Genomic DNA, 11,924 nt, shown 5'->3' with positions numbered 1-11,924 from the left:
GCCTTTGCTGACCGAGAGCCAGTATCTCAGATGAGACAAGAAGTGCACTTTGTCTCAAAGCAACTTTTAATGAACAGATAAGTGCTGGGCAGGATCTGCTCTAAGAGCTGTTGAAGTCCCACGGATCCATCAGTCGGATGGTGGACCTCCAACCCCTCGCGCTCAGCCGCCCAGGACAACGTCAGCTCCACAGCCCCGTGCTGCCTCCTGACGCCTTGGAAATGCACGGCTGCACTCAGTCTCTTGAGATTTAGCCTTCCCCGTGCTCGTCCTGAGCCTTTGGAAAAGAAGAGGTGACTCGTGGGCTTCTGCCTCCCTCCAAGGTCACCTTTAGCCAAGCCGCAGCACAGGAGCACGCTGCCTGGTAGAGGAGATGTCTCCACCAGCCCAGCTCCAATCTGCATTGTTTGTTTATGGCCTGGGTTTGTTTAAATATTTATTCAGGTGCCTAATGCATTTTTTTCCGAAGCAATCTGTTACAACAATTAAGTCTATATGGGGCTTGAGAGAGAAAGAGCTGTGCCTGTGCAAGGTGAGGTTGTCTCAGCGAGATACCCTGCCCATGCCACCACCCTCTCCTCCTGCACAGTACAAGACACGGGCCCTTGCAATTTGCTCAGCCTGTCGTCCCTGGGAATGCCAAAATCAGCCTTCCCTAGCCCCAGCAGGGGCGTTTGCAAGGGGACACCCGAGGGCTTTCCGCAGCTCGGTCCCCACGCAGAGCTGCTGCCGCGGCTCCCGTTGACGCTGCGCCAGGTTCACGCTGCATTGGCACGTTGCAGCACGTCTCGTCAGGTGTTTTATACACACCCACAACGTGGCAGGCTCCCGCCACACGTGACGTCTCCCTGCAATGGATTTTTAAGTCCAGAGAGGGCACAGAAAGCTGGTGGTATACTGGGGAAGGCATTAAAACGCACTTCCCACGGGGTTCATGCAGAAGAGTAGCTTTGTAACATGAAGATGTATTTCTTTGTGTCATGTCCATATCCAATTTTTACAGCTGTCTCCCTCTTTCTCCCTAATTACCTCCATCCCAGTGGGCAGCCGAATTACATGCCAAGATATTTTAGAGTGAGTATGGAGCCTGTTGGCTTTATTCAGTGAAAAATAAGTCAATATATTAATTTACATAATTGCAATCTTTTGGGAACAAATTATCCTTTGCAGCGCATCTGGCCAGGTGCTGTGACAGCCCTGTCAAGCAGCGCCGGCAGATGTAAAGGAGCTAAAAACCCTTCCAGGAGAACTGCAGCGAGCACCTTGGGGAGACAAACCGCTGCCTCTCCGCGGCTGGGATGTCTTCATCAGCGTCTGCTCCAGCGGCAGGGCAGGAGGAGCTGCCGAACCTGAGCCTCGGGGCTGGGGGAGCCGCAGGAAGGCAGAAGCCACTTCTCCGTGGCCGTTGCTGGAGGCCAGCCCAAAGCTGGTCACGGCGGCAGTGCTGCCAGCATCCCTGCACCCTGATCCCAGGCCCTGGCTATCTCGGGGAGGGCTCCTAAGGAGCATTCATCCCTCGAGGGGTGCAGCCCAGCAAGCCACCTCGGGAGCCCGCAGCAGCTGCGCTTGCACATCTGCACACTCCAGATTTGAGACTCTATAAAACAGATCCGCCATCCTTTATCCCAGCAGCCACCAGGTACGTGTGGGCATGGTTCGAAGCTGCACCAAGGCGGGCTTTAGGCTGGACATTAGGAAGCGTTGCTTTACTGAGAAGGTGGTCAAACCCTGGAACAGACTTCCTAGAGAGGTGGCCGATGCCTCACGCCTGTCAGTGTCTAAGAGGTGGTGTGGTTTAACTCAGCAGGCAGCTAAACACCACACAGCCGTTCGGTCACTACCCCGCCATGGGATGGGGGAGAGAAGCAGGAAAAAAGGAAAACAAAATGGAAAATTCATGGGTTGAGATAAAGACAGTTTAATAGGACAGAAAGGGAAGGGTAAATAACAATAACAATAACAATAATAATAATGACAAAAGACTGTACAAAACAAGCAATGCACAATGCAGTTGCTCACCACCTGCTGACGGATGCCCAGCCTGTCCCCGAGCAGTGATCGCTGCCCCCCAGCCAACTCCCCCCAGTTTCTATACTGGGCATGACGCCATACGGTATGGAATAGCCCTTGGGCCAGTCTGGGCCAGCTGTCCTGGCCATGCCCCCTCCCAGCTTCTCACTGGCACGGCATGAGAAGCTGCGAAGTCCTTGACTAGTGTAAGCACTGCTTAGTAACAGCTGAAACATCTCTGTGTTATCAACATTATTCCCATCCTAAATCCAAAACACTAAGCCAGCTACTAGGAAAAAAAAAATTAACTCTCTCCCAGGCGAAACCAGGACAGTATCCACCCCTTACTCTGTACCATCTATGCCATGCCCAGGTCCCACACTTTCCAATACCTTCCAATTAATCACCCCCACTTTTCCTGTCTTTTGATAGAGACACACAGATACCATTCCCTTAGTCTAGGGGCCACCCCTATGAAATGTTCATTTAGTCCTTGGCTTTGGGCCCCACCTGTCGTAGCAGTCCTCCAGGGCGGGAGAGACGGTGGGTGGCGTTGGGCTGTTGCGTGCCGAAGCCAGCTCTGGGTCCATCACCGCTGCGCTCGTCTGGTTCTACCACTGCTGCTCTTTGCTTGGTTTCATTAAAATTCATTCTTCATTAATCTGGGTGATTCTTACCGTAATACTGTTGATATGGCACATAGCCACCATGGAAGTGATGATATGCAGTGTGATATAGCAATTAACATCACACAATTTAATTCATTGGCTATTCTCACCCAAAATCAAATCCCCCTGGAGGCACACATCGGACATGCCCATCCTCCCGCGTCACCCGCCGAGTGCACCCAGGTCCTTGGGCAAAAATGAACTCCATCCCAGCCGACGCCAGGACAAGAGGCGTTTGGCCAGTGCCCTTAACAGCACGCTTTAGCTTGGTCGGCCCTGAACTGGGCGGCCGGCTGGACGAGGTGATCGCTGCCGGTCCCTTCCACCCGCCAAACCTTTTCTCTTCTACGCTGGTCCGGCACCAGCGCACCCCTGTCGTTGTTCAGCAGCCGTACCCCCGTTTGTGCCAACCTCCCTGTGAACTGCACCAAACCCCGCAAATTTATGGGATTGTTTTCCCAGCTTTCATTATCGCTTATTGCACTTCTTATGACAAAATGGAGAACGAAGTTGTGAATATTCATACCCTGAAGCCCAGAGGATCCTGTTGCGAGGTATTAGCTCTGCTGACGGCATGGGTTCTCAGCTGGAGCCTGGGATGAAAGAGGCACTGTTACAAGCCTTTCTTAAAATTAAAAAAAAGCTCATAAAAAGCACCTGTCTGTTCCCTTCATTAAGCTTGCCTGATGAAGGCCTCGGGGGAGCTGATCAACATGAATATTTTTCCACATCTCAGTAGAATAAATATACTTAAAATCGGTCACCAAATGAGAGTGTATTTATAGCTAATTACCAGTGGAATACACCCAGAATGGAACAGTGTGTTTCACACATCCGTTGACTGGCATGTTTTATATATACACAATTTCTCACTTCCTCCAATAAAATAGTTTAAAAGACTGAATCTTGTTTTCATTGCCTTGATCAAAATAGAACAAATTAAGATAATAAGCAAAGTGAAGGGGGGGGGGGGGAAGAAAAAATCAAACCCGCAGTTTTCTAAAATTTCCCTGGGGAGATTCCCAGGCATTTATTAGGCACGGCAGTTCCCGGGGCGAAGGGTGCTGGTTGCGAGCGGGTGGCAGGCAGGTGCCTGGCCATCTTCCCACCCCGCCGCTGATGCTCTCTGTGGGAGCAAAGGCAAGTCGTGCTTAAGTACCAAATTACACCCTGCTTATCACAGCCATAAAAGCATTAAATTGTATTTTCAGTCTATTTTTAAAATAGATTTTCCAAAATGGTGATGATTGGAGATGTGAAACCCAGGGAGGCACGGGACCGGCGGAAAGGGAGCGAGGAGGGCTCGCTGCCGGCGGGATGGCTTTGGTGGGCAAGGCAGGGCAGCCCTCCCGCACCTCCCAGCACTGCAAGGTTCTTCAGAAACCACACGAGCTAGGCTAAGTTTCCTCCGGCAGATGAATATCACACGTGCATTAGGTGCCCTTGGGTATTGCGGTGAGTGGTGACCAAAGCATCCCACAGCAAGCACCGTGAAACAAAGTTATACCCAGGGGAGGGAGCAATACTCCCCTCCCCGTAGTGTTGGACAGCTTATAAACACAGAAATAACCCGAGTGGCTGCAGCTCTGCTCAGCACCTGCAGAGGAAAATGGCCCAGATAAAAGCAGGACTGTCTACAGCACAAAAGATATCATATTTTTGACACTAAGCTTTGGATCAGACCTTTGCATGCGAATTCTTGCAGCAAGAGGAAGGGACTGAGAACCGTCTCCAAAATACAGGGCAGAAACTGGAGTCTCCCATTTACTTCAGGGAGGTTTGAACTGGGTTACACATAGGTTTAACAGCCGAACCATTCTGTGGTCTTCAGCCCCATCGAACCATGGTGTCTGGTCAGGATACAGGACTGCTCCTGAGTCCCTCCTGCCTTCTCCCCTGCGTGGCTCCAAATCCGCTCTTCCCCCAGCCTAATAATAAATAATTTACACTAATAATAAACGAAGCATATATAACCTCCAGCACCCATAGGCATGTGGTTTAGTTAAGTCCCGGCTGTACAGAGAGTTACATAAAGACCACCGTGACCCTGCTAGCCTGGATAGCGACTGATCTCCAAAGCGTCTTGCTGGATGGAAGGGAAGCCACGGTGACATTTCAGCCCTCTAACCGAGAAGCTCAGCCGTGCCAGCGTACCCTAAGCCTGCTGTGACCTGGCAAACCAGGCTGTGCTTCTTGGGGGCCCTCCGTGCTCCCCAAGCTGGGGATGCAGAGGTACCCCTGTCCCCAGCCGAGCCGCAGCTCCCTTCTGCCGGGGAGCAGCCGCCTCTCCTCCGCCACGGACAGCCCCACGCAGGAGTGCCCCTGCCTCCCCACCGCTTCCCTGCACCCGCTCCCCAAAGAAGCAGCAGGACAAATGAAGTATTTTCCCTCCTGGAAACTCCCCGTCTCCGAAGCTGAAGAAGAGCCGTGCCATGAGCCTCCTTGGGAGGGTGCCCGCACCGCTCACCCGGGAGGTCGGCAGTGGCACTCACCACCAGGCTCGGCAAAGCTTGCTCTTTCTGGGAGTGGGAGATAAGGAGTGATGTGAATGCCCACGGCTGCGGAGGAGCCCTTTGGGATTGCACTTGGTGGTTCCCCAGCATTATCTGCGAAACGTGGGATGCACACCTACATTGCCCAGGGACGAGAGGGTGCCCTGCGCTGGCACCTCGAGCGCTAGCACGCAGGGGCTGTTCACAGCACTCGTCTCGGGAGAGGTTGGTGCTGGCCACGGCAGAAGCTCGGGGAAACTTTGGTGAGAGCTGAGTGATGATAAAACGCAGCGTTGGTGTCGGCTGCACCCCGCTCAGCGGGAGGCTCGCCGCCAGCTGAGCTGCAGCGGTGCTCGGGTCTCACCCAGCCCCGAGCCGTAGCTGTGCTCGGTATGAATGTCAGAGGATAGAAAGTCACAGCTGTGCAGCGTTCATCCCAGCCAAGGTCCTGAGCAAGGACACATCTGAAGTGCAGGAACAGAAGAAAAGAAGACAGCCACCATCTCGCCTGAAATTCAGTTGTTAGACAACAAATGCCAGCTAACTTCACCGCACGTGGGGCATCGGCACGCCGTCACCTTCAGCCGCCCGCGCAGCACCTCCAGACAGTGGCTGATGCCAAGGGAGAGAAGTAAAACCCCTCCTGCACCTGGGAACACCCCTCCTCCCGGTCCTCTTGGCTACAGGGACTTTCTGAAACCCTTCGGCTGAGCTCAAAACGGAGTTTAGCAGTGACTCCCTGCTTCAACTCGCGCTCTTCTCAAACATCACGGTGTTGAAGAGGCCACCTGAATTTGCCCTTTTCAGTTTGTTTTTTTCCTGTATTACACCCTGTTCGATCAGCGCCGGGAATCTGAAACCGAATGAAGGTGAGCGGGGCTTTGCAGCAGCTAAGCAAGGCTTAGCTAGGCGCTCCCGTGGTTTTAGAAATCCGATTTCTGCCCTTGTAAAGGGGAAGCGGCGGGAGATGGGGCTGCCCGGGGCGGTCCTGCCCGTGCCGGTGTCCCGGTGGTGTCCCGGCGGTGTCCCGCCGTCTGTCCCGCTGTCCGTCCCGCCGCTCCCGCTAGGTGTCACTGCGCCACCGGCCATGGCCGCGCCGCTCCCGCCGCCCGGGGCCCGCGGCTGCTGCGGCCGGGGATGGGCTGGCGGCCCCGAACGGGAGCCTCAGCTCGGGGCACGGCCAGCGCCCGGGGCACGGCCCCGCAGCCCGGGCTGGGCGCCCAGGGCACCCCCGCCTCGGCGCCGCTGCAGCGCGGGGGGCAGAGCCAGCGCCGGCCGTGCCAACGCCGGCCTGGCAGGGCCCGGGCCGCGCCCCGGGAGCGGCTCTTCGGCCCGCAGGGCAAAGGCAGCGCTTGGCCAGGCTGTCCGTCACTCCCACAAGGTCTGAACGTCTGTTCCTGGAAGCCAGCTGCTCCCTACTCAATGGATCCAAACCACACATCCCTATGCCTGTCCCATTTCCATCCCGTCCTCATTTCCATCCCATCCCTTCCCATCCCCATCCCATCCCATCCCCATTTCCATCCCCATCCCATTTCCATCCCCATCCCATCCCATCCCCATTTCCATTTCCATCCCCATCCCATCCCATCCCATCCCATCCCATCCCCATTGCATCCCATCCCATCCCCATCGCATCCCATCCCCATCCCACCCCATCCCCATCCTCAACCCAAATCGCCCGCAAGGCCTGGGGCTGCCCCACAGGCAAGCTTGGGGTACCCATAGCCCATGCACAGCCATGCTCCCCCCAAACCCGCTGTGCACCGAGGAGGGGTGACGGCTCTGCGGGGGACCATGAGGCTCCACACGGGCGGAGGGGCCCTGGCTCACTGGCTGGGTGCAAGGGGCACGGGGCAGGGCTGCCCTCCCCAGGCAATGCCACCCTCCCCGAGCAATGCCACCCTCCCCGGGCAATGCCATCCTCCCCAGGCAATGCCATCCTCCCTGGGCAATGCCACCCTCCCTGGGCAATGCCACCCTCCCCAGGCAATGCCACCCTCCCCGAGCAATGCCACCCTCCCCGGGCAATGCCATCCTCCCCAGGCAATGCCATCCTCCCTGGGCAATGCCACCCTCCCCGGGCAATGCCACCCTCCCCGAGCAATGCCACCCTCCCCGGGCAATGCCACCCTCCCCGAGCAATGCCACCCTCCCCAAGCAATGCCATCCTCCCCAGGCAATGCCACCCTCCCTGGGCAATGCCACCCTCCCCGAGCAATGCCACCCTCCCCAGGCAATGCCATCCTCCCTGGGCAATGCCACCCTTCCCGAGCAATGCCACCCTCCCTGAGCAATGCCACCCTCTCCAGGCAATGCCATCCTCCGCAGGCAATGCCACCCTCCCCGAGCAATGCCACCCTCCCCGGGCAATGCCACCCTCCCTGGGCAATGCCACCCTCCCCAGGCAATGCCACCCTCCCTGGGCAATGCCACCCTCCCCAGGCAATGCCATCCTCCCTGGGCAGGGAGGAGGAGGGCAGAAACACTGCCCAGGCGCTGCTTTCCCCCGGGCTGCTGCATATACCACCCAAATCCCACCCAAATCCCACCCAGGGCGCGGGACTCCATGGCCTCCTCCAGCCCCAAGCACCGCAAGTCAGAACCGTGTCACTTCTTACAGGTGATCTCTGCTCAAAACGGTCTTGTTTGTACACTGCTAAAATTATTTGTGCTTTTTCCTTCCCCTTCTTTTCTAGATGTTTTTTCCACATCAAAACATTGTAAATGAGAACATTCTTTTCCATCTCGTAGCTCTACAAAATACTCTTTAAAGCTCCTGCTATTTCTTGGTGCCTTCCTGCCTCCAATTATCTACAGACCTGGAGGAGGGGGGATGAGCGATCCCTTTCCCGAGCCTTTACATGCAAGTACTCTGCATCCCCCTGGCACTGCCCTGCCTGAAATCTGCATCCCCAAAGCTTTCAGCAACTTTTTTCACTGGGCGAGATGAAATACACTTCACTCTTCAAGGCTAATCCAATTCCAGTTTGCAAATCATAAGGATAAAAAGAACAAAAACAATGACAGGAACTTTAAGGGGTTAAATTGCACACCTTGCCTTCATCCCACTGGTAAATTCCAGCGGGGAGGTATGGAAAGCGTACACTTTGCCTGCTCAGGCCAAGGCTCGTTCTTTATATGGTTTCCTTGTCACAGAAAACGAATAAAGAAGAAATCTCAATGTTAAAAGGCACCACGTATGTGAACGGAGATCGTGTTCTCCACAATTTCTCCCTTTTGCACGTTTTGACACAGCCACCACCTCATTACGCTGCGACGTCCCGGTTCCTAGCACGGGTCTGACGCTGCTGCCGCCTCCGGGCACTACGAGACTCACTTGTTAGAAAACATTTCCAAAGCCCTTTAAGGTTACGATTTGCAAATGATTAATCCACAGAAAACTTGCTAGCGGTCCGCGGAGCACAAGTGGGCACACGCATCCAGCTTTCCTGCCCCTTAGCCACTGGCTTTTCGGAGCTGAAAGCCTGTGCAGGACTTTCCCGACGCAAGGTAGGGATGGGAACCGTTTCCCAACTGCTGCCGAGAGGTGCCAAGGGCTGGCGGGTGGCGAGGGGCAGACCCCGAGCCAGGCGCCCGCCGCTCCCCCCGGCTGCCTTGCAGAGCCGCTCGAGGAGGCAGAGGACTCACACGCCGCAAAAAGGAGTCATGTGGAGTTTGAACAGCTCTTCCAGCATTTTCCTCTGGCTAAAATAACTGCCAGCGCTCCCATCGCTAATGAGAATTAATACTATCTTCTTCCTCCAACAGTAAAAACAAAATGTTCTCCTCGTGTCCCATCTGATAAGGCAGCCAAGCTCATCCAGCACGGCCTCGTAGGTGGGCTGCTCTCAGCAGGCCGCGCCAGCCACCCTGGGCTCCGCGGGGAGGGGACCCCGCATGGCCACCTCCCCCCCAAAGCCCTGTGCCAAGGGAACGGGGTGCATCGAGACCGGGACGTCAGTCCTGGGTTATATCTGGGCTCTGGATGCTTGTTTGTGAGCAGTTAATGAAATAGCTGCCACACCAAGATGAATTAGCTGCCAGGGGTTCAGAAAACATCATTTCTTGTGCCTGGCCTCGACCTCCCCGCTGGTTTGTTCCCCTGAGGACCAGCCCTGGACAGTGTAAGGTGCCGCGCAGCCATTGCACCCACCCTGCCCTGGGCAGCATTTGCGCGCAGCCCCCAGCAGGCCCCGGCACGCAGATTCCTCTGGCTGTTTGCGATAATTAAATCTCCATTCAAGCAAAGAGAGGGCAGGGTTAACGACGGCAGCAGCCGCCTGCCGCTCGCAGCTCCGGGCTGTGCCTGCCTCCACGTCCTCTGCTCAGAAATATCCCAAGTCATCGCTCGGCCGGAGGCACGGGAGCGACCGTCCTGCCCATCGCCACCAACCTCCAAACCGCAGGTGGGGAACGTGGTCCCACCAGCAGCATCAGGACTGGGCCCTCCCCAACCGACTGCTGGGGGCCGCGGACCCCCCGCCAGCCCCAGGCACTTGGGTGCCTCTGGGGGAGCAGCTCCGGTCCCCGGGGTGCTCGGGGGCGTCCGAGGAGGTTGTCCGAGATGACAAGCCGCCCGTTTACGGACGGGCAGCGGGGTGCAGAGCCGCACTGGGTTGCCACCACTCCCGTTGGCCCCTCTCCTGGGCACCGTGGCCTCCAGCAGCGCACGGGGAGACGCAGCTCTGAAAAACTCAGTGGCTGAACCTTCAATTGAAACAGACCTGGGGGGGTGTTGGGGAGGGGGAGGTTCAACCTGCGGAGCCCACAGACCCCAAAGGGCCGGGCTGGCTCCTCCTGCGGCCCTGGGGACCGGCACCGCACCCCCTCGCCGCAGAAACCTCCTTCTCCAAAGCACGTTTCCCAAAACCCCACTCCCAAAAAAACCTCACTCCCTGGAAACGCATGCTCCACAACTTGCTCCCTTAAAAACCCACTTGGAAAATCCTGCTCCCCCAAAATCTGATCTCTGAAAGCCCGTTTCCCCCCAAAGCCCGCTCCCTAGAAGTCCCCCCCCCGAAAGCTTGCTTCCTTCAAAGAGCCCATCCCTGAAAAGCACTGTCCAGAACCCACTGGCAAAACCCCTGCTCCCCCTCAACTCGCCCCAAAACCCGCTCCCCACAACCCGCCAGATCGCTCCCTTAAAAACCCGCTCGCCAGAACCCACTCACAAAATCCTCCCCGCAATCCGGCTCCCCAGCCCCCGGCCCCCCAGTCCCCATTCTCCCCGCTCCCCAGCCCCCGACCCCCCAGCCCCCATTCTCCCCGCTCCCCCTCCCCTCCCGTCCCCACTCCCCCTTCCCCCCTCCCGCTCCCCAAACCCGCTCCCCGCCCTCCCTCCTCCCTCCCCCGGCCCCGCTCCCCTCCCGGGCGGGGCGGAGCGGAGCGGAGCGGCGGGCAGCGCGGAACCTCCGCCGGTGCGGAGCAGCGCGGAGCATCGCGGAGCGGCTGGGCACGGCTCGGCTCGGCTCGGCTCGGCTCGGCTCGCCTGCATGCGGCGGCGGCGGCGGCGGGGCGGCCGGGCGGGATGAACGGCTCGGCGGCGGGCGGCGGCACGGCGGCGGCGGGGCTGCTGGCGGGGGCCGGGAGCGCGGCGCTGGAGCTGGAGCGGGCCCTGCGCTGCTGCACCGCCGCCTCCGTGGTGACCGACGGCGGCGGCGGCGGCGGCGGGGCGGCGGCGGCGGCGGAGGAGCGGAGCCTGTACATCATGCGGGTGGTGCAGATCGCCGTCATGTGCGTCCTCGCCCTCACCGTCGTCTTCGGCATCTTCTTCCTGGGCTGCAACCTCCTCATCAAGTCCGAGGGGATGATCAACTTTCTGGTCAAGGACCGGCGGCCGTCCAAGGAGGTGGAGGCGGTGGTGGTGGGGCCCTACTGACCGCCGGCGGCCCCGCTCCGCCGCCCGCCCCGACGGCCCGCCGCCGGGGAGCCGACCCGGGCCGGCCGCCGCCCGCGCTGGCTGCTCAGCGGCCGCTCCTCCTTTAGACAGACTGGTTGGTTTGCCTTTTTTTTTTTTTTTGCCTTCCTTAAAAACAACAGCAAACGAACCCCGAGACCCCGGCGGCCGGTGAGACGTGCGGGGCGCCCGGCGAGGGCGGCCCCCGGAGCCGCCCGGCCCGGCCCGCGGGCTGCCGAAGTAAAACGTGCTCTGATGGCAACAGCGTCTGGGGTTTCTTATTTCGTCCGCGGTAGCAAACACCTCCGGCTCCCAGCCCCGGGCTGCCGCCGGTGGCTCCGCGCCGCCGCGGAGGGGAGCGGGGGGCGGCCCGGGGGCGCGGGGGGCCGCGGCGGGCGGCGGGCGGGGGGGGACCGCGGAGCTCGGGGTGAAGCTCCGTGCCCTGTCCTTGCAGGTTTTTGCCTTGCAGTTGCGCTAAAACTTCCATTTCAGACGGCTTTTCGAGCGCCCCCACCCCCCCCCGGTGGCCCAAGGCTGGGTGGCCGCGGAGCCGGGCGGGAGGTGCCCGGGGCCATGCAGGGACCCCGCTCCTGCCCCGCGGGGTCCGGCTTCGGCCAGGGAGAGAACCCACTACACCCCACTTGTACCCCCTCTGTCCGGGTTTGACTCTAGAAAACCACGGTACGTACTCTTTATGAACCCGAAGCCTCACCAACAGGTGACTTCTTACGGTCGCATCTAAGGGAGGGAGAAATGGATGCTTGCACCGGAGTGGGTTTTTTTTCTTCATCCATTTCCTCTATAGGGATAACAGAGCATCTTCCTATGAGAGGTTTGCATAGCTGTTTATCATAT

The 11,924-nt window shown here is 58.3% G+C and overlaps 1 protein-coding gene across 1 annotated transcript; it reads left to right on the top strand.

The window, feature by feature from the left end:
* Nucleotides 1–10,700: 10,700 nt before the first annotated feature.
* RPRM (reprimo, TP53 dependent G2 arrest mediator homolog) lies at nucleotides 10,701–11,051 on the top strand. The gene has a single exon (XM_087733770.1). The coding sequence runs from the start codon at nucleotides 10,701–10,703 to the stop codon at nucleotides 11,049–11,051; it is 351 nt and encodes a 116-aa protein (XP_087589896.1).
* Nucleotides 11,052–11,924: the final 873 nt, after the last annotated feature.

This window comes from Nipponia nippon, unplaced genomic scaffold (assembly GCF_047370975.1).
Source record: "Nipponia nippon isolate SJK-2023a ecotype South Korea unplaced genomic scaffold, ASM4737097v1 scaffold_5, whole genome shotgun sequence".
Lineage (NCBI taxonomy): Eukaryota > Metazoa > Chordata > Aves > Pelecaniformes > Threskiornithidae > Nipponia > Nipponia nippon.
The sequence above is the reverse complement of the archived record's forward strand: the minus strand, read 5'-3'. Positions and strand labels throughout refer to the sequence as shown.